Genomic DNA, 18190 nt, shown 5'->3' with positions numbered 1-18190 from the left:
ACAGTTTGTCTTGAATTTGCAACAGAGCATTGAGAGTTAATCTTGAACCTTCCCTATTTTCAATAACTGAAGTTAATATGTTTATTCTTTCTGTAGGTACTTATGTTATTGTAAGGTAGAGTGTTTCTTGTTTTAAAAAAGGAATAAGTAAAGAACTGATATACATATCTTAAGTTTTCATAGTTTCTAATGAAAATTTTAGATAGTCTATTTGAAGAAATACGGTGATTTAGAATCATAAGCAAGTATTTTTGATGAATGGTGGGTATATCAATGTGAGAACTATAGATGGAATATCAGAAGTGTTACTTTTTCTAAGAAAATTGATACTAATAATGATTTAAAATTTTTATTGCAGCTAGAACGAGTAAATCTCTCTGCAGCGCAGACACTGAGAGCAGCTTTCATTAAGGTGAGGCACCAATAATTTATTATTATTATTAAATATATATAAATCTAAACCATCTGATAATTGCCAGTTTTCCTTTTAGCAAAAACCCTTTCAGCCATCTCGTGCCTGTTTTAGTGTACTCCATAAAGCTTAAAACATATCCAAAAGTGAACTTGGAACATGTGCTCTTTCTATAACATTCATCTTTTGTCACTTTTTGATTTTGAAATTGACTTTTGGAGTGTTCTCTCTTTACTTTAGGATATATTTTTTAAATTCTTTTTATTTGACTTGTTAAAAACTTTTGTAAAATTATAACTCAAAAAGATTTTCTTCATATTGTTCAATCATAGAACATAAGTATAAAACAGTGTTTTCGAATGGGAAAATAAGACCTCTGTGTACATCAGATTAAGAATACTTTGAGAATATACAACTAAGTAACTCAGAATGAAATTTTTTTATTGTCTCTAGACCTTAGATGTTCAGTTGATAATCACTAGCCATGTGTTGCTGTCGCGCACTTAAAATATGGCTGCTTCGAATTTAGTTGTACTCCAAGCATAAAATATACACTGGGTTTCAAAGACTTAGTTCAAGAAAAAGAATGTAAAATAACTCAGTAATAAGTATTTCATTGATTGCATGTTGAAATGATAATACTTCCGATTATTACATTTTTTTACTTTTTTAGTGGGGCTACTAGAAAATTACATAGGCTCATATTTGTTTCTTGCATTTTATTTCTATGGGGTGGCCCTACACCACCTACTGGGTGCATTCTTTCATATAAAAACCGTCCACCCACCACCCCCAAATATGTATCAGAGAGCCCAAAACATTTTATTTCCTTTTTGTGTATTTGTTTCCATCAATAGCTAAACCAACTTATTTAGGTAAAGCATTTTACTGTTTAAATCTGGAATAAATTTATAGCTGAGTGTCACTGGAGTTGAAACTCTAAATCTATCCAGCTTGATTTCTTTTTATGGCAAAGAGTAGTTTATAGATACTACTCTTAAATAGTAGCATAGGTCATGTCACTAGACATCTCTTACCTCAAGAAATTACATTGTATATGTTGGATTAGAACTATTTTGATGTGTTTAATAGTCTTCATTGTAGTTCCTGTGTACACACAGGTACTAGCTTCTTTAAAATACATTCTGCCAAATCATTGGGTTAATGAAGAGAATCAACAAAGCAATATCTCATCTGTTTTTTTTCTTTCCTTCTTTGAGTATCACTGTGGTTTGGAATGGTGTATTTGGTCATTAGGGAGCCATAAAGATGTTTAAAGCATCTTTGTGAGCAGAGAAGAGAAGGAAAGTGAGGTGTTAACACAATGTGTGTTGATAAGGCAAAAGTCAGTTTTTTAGCTTTTACGATACCAAGAATAGAGAAATTTCTCCTGTGTATCTTGATAGGTAAGAACCTATCTGAAGTAGTAGATTGCGTACTCAGAGACATTTATAAAAGAGATAAAATAATGAATTTCATGAAGCCTTTTCTTGTAATATCCTTATATATAAGCTGATGTTTTAACACTGCAGGGCAATTAAAAAGCAAACAATGTATTTAAAGTATGTGGCTTTGGTAGAGCTGATTTGATACATGGGGATTTTTTGCTGTACTTAGCATTGATTCTTAATTGAGGGCAATGGAAGTTATTTTGGAGGAAAACATTAGTTTTGCATTGATTTATTATTAATTATTTTTAATTTGTTAAATTTCAAATGAAATTAAAGGAGGGCATGTATTAGAAAGATGATTGTTGTGTTTTTTAAACTTGAACTTATTTGAAAAATTGAAAAACCTCACCTAGCCATATATCTGTATGTATGTGCATATTTCCAGTTCTTAGGTCACAACAACAGTGATAGTTATCAAGATTTAATATCTATTTTTGTTATGTGGAGAAAAAGGATTAAAATTTCTTTTTTCAAGATAAAATAATGCTAGTAAATATTGTCTTTTAAGATCTCTATTCTGCTTTTGATTCATTTCCCCCTCTGGGAAGTTCTGATAGGTTGTACAGTTGACAATCACTGATCCACAATAGTGGATATTACTACCCTTGGGGATAGTTATCTCTCACAGTTGGATTCTTCATAACAATTGGACACCCACAGAGTTTAGGGTTTTATTATGGGGGAAAATCTGGAGTTACAGATAGATTCTCTGATTTAAGGGTAAAACCATTTATTTTGCCTGATTCATTTGGTAAATTTAAGGTTTTTAAAATAAATACTTTAACTAAAGCTACAGCCAGAAAATACTAAGACGACTGTTCTCAAAACTATGCTGAGGCACCCTGAGGCCTCAGAACAATCTCGGGGGTGTCATGAAATATTTTAAAATTTAAAGGAACACAGTGGGACCCAACATCTGGTTGGCATTGAACTACCAGCTTGAGGTAGTTTGCCGTTTCAACATATTTGCTTGGGCTACATTCTTTTCAATTGTGTCATGTTTTTGTTAGCTGGACTCTTGATCATTGCTATGACAAAAAAGTAAGTGCTACAAGAAAATCAATGTACAACAGGAAATGAGAGTGGAAGGATCCAATCTAATTCCAACATTTGAGAAATTGAACAGTGCTCAGCAGGTGGACAGATTTCATTAATAAGTAATCATGGTTATTTAAGAATTAAATAAAATAGTTTTCTTTCAATTTGCATGTTTTTTAAAGGCTTCTAAATTCTTCAGACATAAGTGCTTATGAACTTTTCTGAACCTAACTGCTTAATACACAGCTCTGTTAGCTATTTCTTTCTGCACTAAGAACACTGAACTGAAAAAGTCAGGGACCTCTGTAAGATTTCTGTAATGTTTCAGCTTTGGCATTTTGGGACTCCAGACTATCTTGATATTAAAAACTTTGTTCTCAGCTTTCAGCATTTAGTTCTTTTAGCACCTTATTATAATTTAATCAGAGAGAGATTGTTTTCTGCTGGCATTGTCTAGAACATAAAGAATGCTCCCCTGCTCCCCAAGATAATGTATTATGTAGGTAGATATAATGCTACTTAGCAAATATAAACCAGTCATCAGATACTAGCTTATTTAAATAGTATACTGTATGTAATTTTAAGGCAGTTCACCAAATTAATAAAGCTATAGAAGCCATATTTCTATAGCTTTTGTTTTAAAGGCAACTTTAAAAAAAAAAAGTTATAAAATTTTATGTTTTTTAATTTTGTACCATTCTGAATAGTGTGATGAAATTTTACACTGTTGTGCTCAGTCCCACTTGGGACATGAATCATGTTTTTGTCCAGTGTATCCAGGCTGTATGTGCGTCCCGCTCGTGAGTCACTTAGTAACCGTTTTGATTATCAGGTCAGCTGCTGTGGTATTGCATTGCTTGGTTTCAAGCAACCCTTATTTGACTTAATAGAGGACCTGAAGATCCAGAGTAGTGATACTGGCAATTAGGATGTACCGAAGAGAAGCCATAAAGTGCTTCTTTTAAGTTAAAATGTGAAAGTTTTCGGCTTAACAAGAAAAGAAAAACAAAATAAGCTGAAGTCACTAAGATCTATGGATAGGTACAAATCTATTCATGAAATTGTGAAGAGGGAAAGAAATTCATGCAAGTTTGCTGTCGCAGCTCATACTGCAAAAGTTAGGGCCACACAGGGTAATAAGAGTTTAGTTAAGATAGAAAGTCATTAAGTTTTGAAGTGGAAGACATGAGCAGAAAACGTTCCAAATGATGACGAAACACGTTGTGCCAGAAAGCATTTAGCCTATATGAAGACACCAGCAAGGGATCCCCTGAAACAAGTGACACCAAGATGTTTACTGCAAGTAAGGAATGGTTACAATAAGATATTTTAAAAGAGAGACCACATTCACATAACTATTATAGTATATTATTATAATTTTTCTATTGTTGGTCTTCTACTGTGCCTAAATTTATAAATTAAACTTTATCATAAATACGTATGTATAGGAAAACATAGTACAGGGACCGACTTCACAATTTTATGACTTAGAATGGTGCGAAAGCTGTATGCATTCAATAGAAACTATACTTGGAATTTTGAACTATGGTCTTTTCCTGGGCTAGGGATATGCAATACAGTACTCATGATGCTGGGCAGTGGCAGCGAGCTACGGCTCCCAGTCAGGTACTCAACTGTGGGGATAAACAACTCATACTCTACAGTGTAATAATATGTTGCCAGTGTTTTCTGAATACTGTGTGCTGAGCATGTTTAAGGTAACCTCCACCTACGCTATGTTCAGTTGGTTAGGTATATAAAATACATTTTTTGACAGCATATTTTTAATTTATAATGGGCTTATAGGGACATGACCTCACTGTAAGTTGAGGACAACCTGTGTGTGTGTGTGTGTGTGTGTGTGTGTGTGTGTGTGTATGGGTTTGGTACCATCGAAGGTTCCAGGCATCCACTGTGTGTGGGAGGGTCTTGGAACAGTCCTCTGTGGATAAAGGGGGACCACTGTTAAATGGAATTCATCAGGGCACACTTTATTGTTACTAATCATCTATCAAAATAATTTTCCTTAATAGCATTGGACAACAATTAAAATGATCTCAGGATTGAGATAAATGTGTGCATTTATTTTCCCATTTCATTTCAAGACCTTTTAGTTTTTGATATTGAAATCTAATGAGAAACAAGATGTTATAATGGAAAAAGCAATAGGAACAGAAAAAAGCTAGACCTGCAGTGATACCAGAATGGACCTGAAAAGGCAGAAGTTAAATGTTCTTGACATATAAGAAAACAAATAGATTGCCATCTGATTAAAAATTGTTTTTATTTTCTGTTTACTATCAGCAAAAAAGATAGAAGATCATCAGCGAACGTGATAATTAAAATTGGCAAGCACTCTAAAAGAAATAAACTTATTAGAGTGTGATTATAAATTTTTTTTAATTTAATGTATGATTATAAAATTAGAGTGTGATTATAAAATTTTTAAAAATAATAAAATGGGACAAAATTACTGGGGAAACCAAAATCTTAAAAATTAACTTTGACAAATTCAACTCTATATCAGACTTAAAATGACTAGAACATTTTAGTGCCCCAGGGAGTAACAGAACCAATGCAAAATCATTAGTGAAACAAGCTCAGGAAGTAGTAAAAGGATTAATAATGTTCTCAAAACTAGTGAAGAGAATATTCTTGCTACAGAAATAAAATAGAAACAAAATCATTGCATGGGAAAGTATTTAAGAGATTACATAGCTTCTATAAAACTTGCAAAAGAAATCCTGTTTGGGGGTTTTTTTGTTTGTTTTTCCTGACATTCTGTTAATTTAAATGCAAAATATCTGCAAAATACTGATAAGATGAGTAATTGCTTGATCTTGAAGTTGAAAGAGTACCTAATGAGTGAGTGAAACACGAGGAACTTTTTAGGTCGGTTGAAACCATTCTGTCCAATACTATAATGGTGGATACCTGCATTAGTCAAAACTCATAGAAAGGTATAAGACAAAGTGAACCCTAATATAAATGTGTACTTTGGTTAACCATAATGTATCAATATTGGTTCATCAGCTGTAATAAAGTACCACACTAAATCTAAATGTTAACAATAAGGGGAAACCGAGCAGAGAGGAGAAAGAAGTATGGGAGTTCTATGTACTATCTTCTCAATTTTCTGTAAACCTAATATTACTCTAAAAAAATGAAAAGCAAAAATCTTCAAGTGCATTTAAACTCCTAAAAGAGTAATTGATAGATTACCGAAATGCATGTTTATTTCTATCTTTGTTACTAGTTTGATTTCAAGAAGAGTGTAAAGAAGTAGGAAATATTAAGTATTTTATGTTCTAATGGAAAATGGGACCATGGCTGTCATAAGAAGTTACTGATACACAAGCTATAACAAAACGTAAATGAATGTCATCATCACATCTGCTTTATAAAGATTTCTGCCCTTATAAGTTGAGCAGTCGTAAGTTCCCAACAGGTTCTAAACAATTGTTTGTTTTTGAAATTCTGATTTAGTTTCTATATTTCAAAACTAGCTTTCTCTTTCTTACAGGCTGAAAAAGAAAATCCAGGACTCACACAAGACATCATCATGAAAATTTTAGAGAAAAAAAGTGTAGAGGTTAACTTCACAGAGTCCCTTCTTCGAATGGCAGCTGATGATGTAGAAGGTAATCAGAGTCCTGTTTAGTTTTCTTAAGTTGTTGAAGAGTACTACTTCTAAATCTTTTATTATTTGACAAAAGGGGCTGCCTTCCCTTTTTTCCTCTTCCCCCTCCTCTTCTTCCTTATTGTTATTACTGTGATGGTAGTGGGGAAAAAACTATAAAATAGAAAAGTAGTTTATATCTGTCAGATTTAATTACTTGAACTAGAACATTTGTTTATGTTGTACACTTTGATTTTTGTCCCTATTAATGTTTGATGAGTTCACCAAAAGATAAGCTCTGTGGAATGGTTATTTAATTTTTTGTTGGCTTATCTGCAAATAGCAGTTCGAAAGTAATAAAGTTTTTTTAACCTTAGCATATATTTTTTTGAGCACTGAATTTAGAGAACAGTATAATAACCATCTTTCTCAATTTTTGCTTTTTTAAATAATTAGAAATGAGTTTTACTTTAGTAGACATTTTTCCACTAATGTATAAAAATATACAGGTATAATTTCTCATATTTATTAAGGGAGAACAAAAGTAAATATTTTAACTGCTTCCATAGCTTATAAGAAAGTCCTCATCATTATTCTAGATGTAAGCATTCCCAACCTGTTAGTCCAGGTTGTATTGATTGGTAGAATTGTAATGTTTCCATGTTTCCAGTGAATCTGTCAGTAGCTTTTTTGCCTCTGCCAGGTCTGATTGAACTTTCCAAAATTGCTATTCTTTGATCTCAACTCTTGTGTTGGATTTATGATGACATTTTTGTTTTTAATTGAGATTTTGAATGTGCTGAAGGTTTTAGTAGGTTGTTTAGTAGGTTGTTTGCTCTAATGAACCACTGTATATTCAACATAGAGGTTTTTGTTCAATTTATCTTCCCATTGGCAGATACATATTGCCATTGTATTTGTAATTATTTGTTATAATGTCATCACTTTAAGGTTTCTTTGTGAAATGTAGCTTCAGAGGCCTGATACATTTGATTAAGATTCCCTTTTAATTTTATTTATTTATGTTTTAAGATTTCATGGGCTTTCTGTTTACCCCAAATTGAAAATATTCATCTGCTTTTTACTTGATAGGAACCCTGTTATTATTACCAAACTAAGTTGAACTCTAACCTAAAACATTCTACTTTGCAACCTGTCTTTCCTAATTATCTGGCCTTTCTTCTCCCCACCCCACTTTTCACCATTTTGACCAACAATGAAAATTCTTAGATTTGAATTTGACAGGGAGTTTCATGATGTTTTTTATTATGTATTTATTTTATCAGAGTATATGATTGAACGACCAGAACCAGAATTCCAGGACCTAAACGAAAAGGCACGAGCACTTAAACAGATTCTCAGTAAGATCCCAGACGAGATCAATGACAGAGTGAGGTTTCTGCAGACAATCAAGTAAGCACCGTTTTGTTTTGGTTCTTTTTTTCTAAATTACTTCAAAGGAACCACTTGTTCTAGATGTTTTATTTTGGTATGACATTAATGTTAAATTAAAATATTAATTTGAAATTAAAAATTTGGAATTTTCAATTGCTCTTTAATTAATTGCTAAATTGTGGCATTTTACTTTGTAGTACAGTAACTTCTTTTTAGACCATTTAATTTTAAAACAGCAAATGAAATGTACATATACTGAAATATAGTTTAAACTACATAAAAATGGAAAAATGTAAATGTCATATTAAAGTGAATAGAGAAGTGGAAAAGTTATAAGGATTGATAACAAAGACTAGCCATAATCATTTTTATTTCAAAAATGGCACAAGTCATTAGGATAAGTAATGTACTCTTTGTGAATAGCGTTTTCTAATACTGACCAAGTTGTGAAGCTCCAAGTCCTTGCCTTTGGGAGACAGGTTTAAAAAGAGTAAAAATATGTGTGCGGCCAAGAGGCTGGCTGCTGAGAAGGACAATCCTAGAGCAGTGGTTCTCAAACCAAGGGCTCTCTCCTCAGGGGTGAGAGGGTGCAGAAATGAGGGGGGAACTGCAAACAATTTCTTGATGAGTAATTTTAAACTAAAAAGTCTGATAAATTGTCTTCAGTTTCAATGGATGGAAAACAAATCTGGGAATAATTGTAGTTACATTATTAATTACAGCCTTTTTGGTGAAACCATAAGTAGAAATTGCTAGAAAGGAAAGATTTAGTACAGTTATTTTTTTTTTTTGGAAGGGATTGCACCATACATCATATCTTTAAAGAACTTAGGGAGGCTCACTGGGAATAAATATTAACATTCATTTCTCAGAAATAGTATTCTTTGTAATTCGTGTTGCAAAATGCTATTTTAGCTAGTTTGGGCACATATTTTGAGTGATATAGAGGGAGGAGTATGTCCCATTTTAGGAAACAATTGGTAATGGGTATCCACCCAGCTATCAAGGTAGCCCTCTTCTTTCTGGTCCCCTAATTAAAGACCAGAAAGTATGATAAAGGCTTCATATGATAAAAACTAGCCACAGTTTGTGCCACAGGGAACAAAACCGTAAGGTAAATATTTTACCTTCATTGAAAAGCCCCAACTTTCTTTAACTATTTTTAATACATGAAAAAGGAAGATAGTCAGCTGTTTATTAATTTTTATTTTTAGTTTGGTATAAAGTAAACATGTTTGACCCATAAAAGAATAAGTTGTCAGTGATCTCAAACAGTTGTTTAAACAACTTATTTCCAGAATTTTCAAATAATTTTTAAACGTTTTGGTGATCTATACTACATTTTAATGAAGATTTAACATTTTAAAAATAATGTTTGTAGTAAATTTTGCTTCAGGCCATTGAAATATAGAGGTTTACAGAATCGATATCATCTTAATAATAATATTAATCATATATAGAACTTATGTGCTAAGCACTTTTTAAAGCACTTTCTATACATATTAACTTATTACAACACCCTGTAACAGATGAGGAAATTGAGGCAAAGGAAATTATCTTCCTCAGGGTGACACAGCTGGTAAGTAGGTATAGCTTGGTTTGAATCCAAGGAGGCTCCATCCAGGGTCTTCTCTACGGCTTCCCAAGCAGATAAATAATGTTGATCTAATCTGGTAATTGAAAAAAAGTTTCTGCTGTTTGGAAGAAAGGTGATAAAGGGCATTTTACATAGAATGCCAGTAGTTAAGAGGGAGAACAGTGTTGTGGTTGAAGCTGGGGTAGAAATGATTGTCCGAGAGCCCTCACTCATTCTGTTGCTTTGACTCCCTTTCTCCCTGCTAGGAAGTTTCCTGAAGCATCTCTGTAAACCCAATGTGGTGCTAGAGTGGTACAGTTTGGAAACCACTTTATAAACAGACACATTTTAATTATAAGGACTTTGAAGTCAAGAGCCTAGAGTCTTATCCATAGTCATTAACAGAGGCTGAATTAAGGTCTTATATCTTACTTATGGGTCAGTAGTAATGTTTCAATTCTGATTTCTAGAGAGTACTCAGCACAACTGAATTAAAGTTATTGGCAATTAAAATTTATTTTTTAAAATTTTAGGAGGGCTCACCTGCCATGGAAAGTTTGTTCCTAATATATATTACTTCTGAAACTAAAATTCAACAGTGTATGAATTAGCATACATGGCTAAAAGTATAATTATTTGTGTTACTGATATATATAGATAGATTTTGATACGTATTATTACCATGGTTGTTTAATAAATTAGTCAATAAAATTAAATCAGAATAAAAAATGACATCTTTTAGGCACATATTGTACAGTTACTATTATTCTGTTAGTATTTTACTTTTTCATATTTAAGATAGTTATCCTCTTCATTTATTTAGGCAGTAATTTTCAATAAGCATGTATTGAATACCTGTTATACCAAGTAATGTACGTAATGTTATAGGTTATATTAAAGTAGGAAAAAGATTCCTGTCAGCCAAGAATTATCTAGATATTTTTGTATCTCTTAGCAGACCTAAGCTTGATTCTCCATTCCAATATTTAGCTATGTGACCTTGGATAAATAAGTTGCTTACCTTCTGAGATTCTAGTTTCTGCCTGTGTAGATGAGAGTAATAGTTGTGAGGATTGAAAGAAAAGACGTACATAAAGTGCCCAGCACAGAGCCTAGCATACACTCACGGCACATACTAGCATTGCGAAATAAGATTTGTTTTCACCTCTCTCTGTGGAGTTGATTAGGAAAAATGATCTAGCAAACAGTTGTTTTAAAGTACTTGTGATTAATGGGTGTTTTCCGTTTGACTACATTTGAACTCCTGCAAATATTCTATAAAATTAATTCATAGGATTCTTTAAAAGTCTGATACAGTCCAATTAAAGGATGACTAGTGGAGACTTATGATTTAATAGACCAGAAAGCTATGCATTTATCTATTTGCTTATTATAAAATTCATTTGCATATTCATAAGCAAAAATTCTCCAGTGTTTGGTTTTCGTGATAGCTTCATATTAGTTTTTCCAGAGGTGTCCAATCTAGACCAAACTAAACGTACAGCTTAAGAATTTCCTTCCTTTAGATGATTTGCATAGACATACAAATTTAGATAACAACGAGAAGCTGTACTGTTCCATGTAATTTTTTGATAAGATGTACATTTACATTTCATCAAATGCTGATTGTCCTCTCTTTAAGTGTGTCTTGTCTTTCAAAGTTCTTCACTAAATAGCTATAGATTGCTAAAATTCTTTCCTATTATACCCATACAGTATATACCTTATCACAGAATCCATTAACTCCAGTATGTAATTACCCTATAGTTACTTTACTCTTAAGTTTTGCCTAGGTCTTTATCTATTTAATGGAAGTATTTTGTGTGTGCGTGTGCGCAGGCACAGGCTGCTATTTCCTCTTGTAGGAAACAAACCCTCAGGTATTTTACTGATGTAATTTAGTTTCCTTGGTGCCATAAATGAAAACTATGTACAGACAGATGACATAATATTTGACATAAATTGCTGTAGATTGTTTTAGAAAAGGCCAGGCCTAGGGATAAACAGTCTTGGTCTTTATAAAGCTCTGTGGCAAATAATGTATCAGACCTTAGCTGTAGGCTCTGTTCCCAGACAGTGGTTTCCAAACGTAGCTTATCAGCAGAATCACCCGAGGAGCTTTCTTTTTTTTTGTACAGACAGATTCCCAGTATTTATTAGTAAGCTTAGAATATTGTTTGCTAAACCCATCTTGTGTATAAACAGGTAACTGTCTGATCAGTGTGTAATTTGCTCCTTTATATTCCATTTTAAGTAGGCTCATTGTACATTTGAAGAATCATCCATATTCAGAGATTTGACTTTTTTTGTTGTTGAAATAGTAGTTTTTTCCATGTAACAGGATGATCGTATGACACCATTTTATTAAGCAGAAGTGATCTTAGCATCTGTCACCACAATACAGGATTCATCTAGCTTGTAACCATACATGAAAGGAACAGTTATATAATTTAAAACTTATTAGTAAACTAGAGGCAAAAACAAAAAACAAAAAACGTAGACAGATGTTATTTCTGTGTAAAATTATTTAGTCTTATTTGAATATTTAATGTTGTACTATTTCAGCCTGATATCACTGTTTGACATTCAGGAGGTAATAATTAAATATTTATTGAAATATTTAATAAAAATGTCATTTCTTTAGAATAGGCTAAAATACTATTTTTATACCAAAATCCTGTCGACTTGTAATTTTTAGAATTTTTGCATGTTTATTTGCTAGAAACATGCTGTGAAACACATGCACATGCACACAGAAATCTGGACAATGAGCTTTTTTAAAAAAAAAATAGTAAATCCGTGAAATGTTATAGATACAAATAACTGAAATCTGACATTTTGTGACTTAAAGTCAGTAATAAAAATGGGATGGTCTAAATTTATGTCTTACTAATTCACATTTTCACACTTGCATTTGAACAGCAAACGTTTTTGTAACAACTAAGAGAATGGATGTGAAAAAGAGAAGGCTTGCCTTAGAAAGTGTGAGATTATTTGAGAATGCAGAATTATGTTCAATTTGACATGAAAAAATTGCTATGAAGTTAGAACATAGAAATTGAAAAGGGACTAGATATAAATGACAAGAAGAGTTCAGAAAAAAATGATGCATGGATAGAAAGACTAACTCAAATGCAGATTGCAGATTTCTTTGTCTCTTTAGAAATGGGAGGAACATATTGATGCATATATGTATAGTAAAGGGTGATTGCTGGAAAGGTTAAGGTAGAAGAATTGTTTCTCCCAGAAATTTAAATATGTTTTCCAAAGGAAATAGCGACAGCAAAGGTTTGGAAGGATTGTTAGATAGAAAGTAAGTGTGTCTTGAGAAGAGCTACATCTGAGGAGGAAATATTTTAAACATCACACTCTTAATTATGTAACTTAAAGTGTTGGTAAATACAAAAATGAGTTACAGGTAATAGCAAAATTTCGTATAATTGTTCATGAGATAGCAAAAGTAGAGAATATGGTGACTTGAATTCAGCTTTCAAGGAAAGGAAAGGAAAAATCATAACTAGAAAAGATGAGAGGCAGGGGTATATTCTTATAAATTTAGGTTAATGCTGAATGAAATATTGCTGATTTGGGAAGCTGATGCTGGGGAATGTTTGGTCAGCAATGCAGACAGTGCAAGAGAAGTAAGGATGACAGAAAGGTACAGGCTAAAACACCCCACTCAACCAGCCAGTCAGATGTTTGCGCTTGATGTGGTTAGTGTTTGTATGATAGTTAACAATATTGATTAGTAATTCTTAAAAATATGCATACAAACTTCTTTAAATGTAACTTATTTTAAGCAGATTCTTTGTTCCTTACCCAACAGGGATATAGCTAGTGCAATAAAAGAACTTCTTGATACAGTGAATAACGTCTTCAAGAAATATCAATACCAGAACCGCAGGGTAAGTTTAGTAGAAGCCTTACATGTTGACATCCTAGACGTTGGTTTACACCTAGTTGTTTTATATTGTATTGAAGACTAAGATGGTTTGATTATCGGGAATAGTATCATTAACCACGGGGTTTGTTTTTGAATTTAAATATGCTGTTACATATGTTTAAGTAAACAATCCTAAAAATGCTCATGTGTAATATAAAGTCCATTCCATGTTCTGTGTAATCTTCTATCTTTGATATTGGGTTTTGTGTTATTTTTTTTTATTTAGAATTTTTTTTTCTTATATTCGATGTCTATAGGCACTTGAACACCAAAAGAAAGAATTTGTAAAGTACTCCAAAAGTTTCAGTGATACTCTGAAAACCTATTTTAAAGATGGCAAGTAAGTACTGTTATTTATCATCTTTCTTTTAAAATTGCATAAATTATATAGCTTACATGATAGTAAAACTATATAAATTAAACCCTTTTACTGTATTGTTAATACTCAAGCCAACTTCTAACTTAAGGTAGACTACTAAAAATAGAGAGCGAATGTTTGATTAGCCAGCCATAACTAGTCTAGAGCAGTATTTGGCAGACTTTTCTGAAAAAGGCTCAATAGCAAATACTTTGACTTGGACTTGTTGCATCTGCTGGCTTCACTTCTGCCGTTGTGCAAAAAGCAGCTGTAAAATGATATGGAAAGAAGTGGGTGTTATGGCCATATTCTAATAAAATTTTATAGACATTGAAATTTGAATTTTGTATAATTTTCACCTGTCATGTAATATCATTCTTTTGATTTTCTTATTTTTTTGTTTTTTACCATTTAAAAATGTAAAAGTATTCTTAGCTTGCAGGTGACACAGAAACAAGGTGAGATTTGACTTACTAGCCTAGGTTGCTGACCTCTGAAGCAACCCCTCAAATTTGAGTATCATCAGAATTACCTGCAGGGCTTGTTAAAGCACAAATTGCTTTTGGGTCCCTCCCCCAAGGTCTCTTATTTTTTGTCTAAGGTGGGCCCAAGAATTTTCATTTATTTAGAAGTTTCCTGATGATACTGGTGCTGTAGATCCATCATTACTGCTACAGTAAAGTTGAAACAATGATTCTCAATCCTGTTTGCACATCAGGTTCTCTCAGGTTAAGTTTTTTAAAATCTCAGTGCCGTGGCCCCACCTTCAGAGATTCTGATTCTTTTGGGTTAGAGTGGGGCCAAAGTTTAGGTGTTTTGTAAAAGTGCTCCAGGTGATTTTAAAGTGCTGCAAAGGTTGTGATTCATTATCCTAGGAGAGAGACTTTCACAGTTTTATTCTGTAGGACAGGTACTATGCTTAAAAGGTAAATTGAACATTATTTTTAAATATACATACAGTTGGTTGTAGAATACTCCAGAAACCAAGGAAATTTATGTCTTTTTACATATGTATACATACACACACATATAACTTATAAACTGATGCAGAGGCCTTGTCTTCTGCAGCATTGTACCTTAGAGAATTCTGTCTATCTCAAGGACAATGTTAGGAATTTTGTTGACAAAACCATTTCTAACAGTGCTTAAAGTCAGAAAAATGAAGAGTGCTTATTTCAGCTTTAATTATCAGGGGCCTCTAACAGGCTCTACTACCATTGAAGTTTTAAGATCCCTGTGTCCATGTCAAACTATTATTATACTAACATTTTAAATAATATAATACATTAGAATGGTTTATTTAATTTTTTAAAGTTATTTTTAACAGTTCAAACACATTGACATATATACATTTATATTACGAATTTAAGATACTGAGCTAAAGTATTAATGGCTTTGTGTTGTTCATACTACATATTCAGGATGTCTAAGAGAAATAAATGTTCCTTGATGATTTCGTTTAATAAGTTGGCAGGTGTGTTCCAAAGATAAAGATATTTGTTTTTCCTTGATCTCCTCTGTGAAGCCCAAATAACCAAAAACACATTAAAAGAATAATTTATATGATGGGATCATTATTTCTGAGTTTAATTAAGGACTATATGGAATAAGCACATCGAAAGGCAGAAATTAATTTAAATTTAAAGCCTAATTTTCATTAATCTGAAATTATTTACTTTCAATTTTGTTTGCCCATTAGAATCACTTAGGTTCAGTATTTAAAAATTTCAGTGCCTTGGACCCATTGTTATTTTTAACTGTTCAAACAGGCATATGGATTATCCAGGATTCCTGCAACTACATTTTCTACATTCAGTAGTTTTTTAAAATTACAATTATTTCCGTGTGAATAATGTGCCATGCGTCTTGTACCTGTTTTTCCAAACTGGAAATTATTACTAGAGCCTGATCTTTGAGTTTATTTTTCAAAAGGAGGATAAATTTGCATTGATTCAACTAATTCATCCTGGTACTTTTTTTTTTTTTTTTTTGAGAAATGTCTAGGATGAAAATAAAATCTTTAGCTGTACTACTAAGAAACTGAAAATGCCACACAGTGGGACCAGGGTATCACCTCTGTGCTCTGGTCACATGAAGATGGACTATTAGGAAATGTACAGCGCAATGTAATTTTTAAACACATTTTTATATATTGTCAAACTCAAAATGTTGAAACTACATGATTATTTTGTTTTAAAAGTAGATCAACTCTAAAAGTAGCTTAGAAGTCTCAAAAAAATTGTTTTGAAGGAAGGTAAAAGATTGGCACGACATATATTTGAAGTAATTACCTTATTCTTAAATATTTATATTGCCTATTGGTGTATAGAGTTAGACTGAGTACAATACTCTAGTAGATTTTATTTTGGTAACTTTAATGAAACCACAGGTGGAGACTAGATTTGAATCCTTTTGACCAATTATTTGTTGGACCTATAAATGAGCCCTGATAGGGAAGATGCCACCTGTGCTTAGCAGCCCACCAACACCTAATTGCCAGCTAGTACCACTAGGGGCCAGTAATTCCAAGATAGTTTCAAATGGTTGAGGACTGTTCAATTCCAATCTGTAATTAAAGTTACCATACTCAGTACTGACATTTTTTTCTAAATTGATTTCGTTGCTACTGTTAGTAGATGGCATTAAGCATAAATATTTTTAAAGGATGAATTTTGGTTGTAAAAGTAATGCTTTTTTTTTGCTTTTTTCCAAACAGGGCAATAAATGTGTTCATAAGTGCCAACCGACTAATTCATCAAACCAACTTGATACTTCAGACCTTCAAAACTGTGGCCTGAAAGTTGTATATGTTGAGAGATGTACTTCTCAGTGGCAGTATTGAACTGCCTTTATCTGTAAATTTTAAAGTTTGACTGTATAAATTATCAGTCCCTCCTGCAGGGATCTAATCCAGGATGTTGAATGGGATTATTGCCATCTTACACCATATTTTTGTAAAATGTAGCTTAATCATAATCTCACACTGAAGATTTTGCATCACTTTTGCTATTATCATTCTTTTAAGAATTATAAGCCAAAAGAATTTACGCCTTAATGTGTCATTATGTAACATTCCTTAAAAGAATTGTAAATATTGGTGTTTGTTTCTGACATTTTAACTTGAAAGCGATATGCTGCAAGATAATGTATTTAACAATATTTGGTGGCAAATATTCAATAAATAGTTTACATCTGTTAAACATTTCTTTACTTGAAAAAAATGGATACATATATATGAATATATATATATATATATATATAATCAGAAGACTAAGGTAACTTGGGGTAATGTCTAAATAACTTCTAATGGGAGCATATTAGCAATTTATCAGATAATAAAGCAGCAAGAATTTTTATTTTTTTGTCCTTAATCACTCTGGGAAAAACCTAGTCAATGGAAATATTTTTGCTAGTTATTATATGTGGGATATTGACTATTTTTCCAGCCTGTTTTGAGAAACATGTGGGAGAGATGGCAATTTATAGTGTCTTCACACTATAAAGGCCTCTTTTTGAACTCTGTGACAATGTAAAATTAAAACTTTCTGGTATGCTGGGCCCTGACAAACTTTGCACCTTTTTTCCAAAAATAGCCACAACTAATAGTAATTCGAAACTATACGGATGCATGGGTTTAAAATTGTCACGAGTGTTAATATTAGATACACTCTTTAAATACATGTAATTTTGTTTCACCGTAAAGAAGTTTTAAGGAAATTATGTATCAAGTATTCAATGTTAAGTAATTTTATTTTTCAATTATGATAAAATAAAGGGAAAAATTAGAATTTGTTTATCTTTTATAAAGGTTTTAAATGTTCAACTAAATTTCTGTTGGCAATATAAACTTTTTTGCTGTAATGCAATTTAGTTACTTTTAAAAATTTTTTCTCCATTTTTAAAAATAGATTTTTAAAGAATTACTATCATTGGCAACATAAAAGAAAATTGTCCTGTTAGATGTAAACAGGAAATATTTGGAAAGAAGCAAAAACGCAATAGACAGATGGATGAAATCTCTTAATTTCTGGACATTTTGCTGAATCGACTTTTTTTTCCTCTTAAGATACATTGCTGGTAAAGTACAGAATTGGTGATCTTGACACTATTTATTTTTAACATAAACTTATTTCCTCTTGAAAGATGGATGGTTATTTGCAAAATAGACTTATGAATATATGAAAAATTAATTTTTTTGAGCATCAGACTTTTTTTTGACAAAGCCTGGTACTATCTTTTCTCCCGTTGTCTTTACCTTCTTAACAGAACACATCAGTTACCAGCCGTGCCCCAACTCAACTGTTTTTATAATACTTCTGTCTTTTCACCTTGTTATCTAATATCCCTTGTTTCCGTTTTTATGACGTTTACCTCCAGAAAGGAGATTTATTCTCAGGA

The 18190-nt window shown here is 32.2% G+C and overlaps 1 protein-coding gene across 2 annotated transcripts in view; it reads left to right on the top strand.

The window, feature by feature from the left end:
* PDCD10 (programmed cell death 10) overlaps nt 1-17146 on the top strand; it is a 41344-nt gene extending 24198 nt beyond the window's left edge. For both annotated transcript variants that reach the window (XM_016148151.2, XM_016148152.2), the window contains exons 3-8: nt 359-412; nt 6425-6542; nt 7807-7933; nt 13318-13396; nt 13692-13774; nt 16509-17146. In XM_016148151.2, the coding sequence (XP_016003637.1) occupies nt 359-412; nt 6425-6542; nt 7807-7933; nt 13318-13396; nt 13692-13774; nt 16509-16590 (543 nt within the window). In that variant the 3' untranslated portion in view covers nt 16591-17146. The remainder of the gene's footprint in view (nt 1-358; nt 413-6424; nt 6543-7806; nt 7934-13317; nt 13397-13691; nt 13775-16508) is intronic.
* Nucleotides 17147-18190: the final 1044 nt, after the last annotated feature.

Source organism: Rousettus aegyptiacus, unplaced genomic scaffold, assembly GCF_014176215.1.
Source record: "Rousettus aegyptiacus isolate mRouAeg1 unplaced genomic scaffold, mRouAeg1.p scaffold_m13_p_4, whole genome shotgun sequence".
NCBI lineage: Eukaryota > Metazoa > Chordata > Mammalia > Chiroptera > Pteropodidae > Rousettus > Rousettus aegyptiacus.
This window is presented reverse-complemented; position numbering and strand designations above follow the sequence as displayed.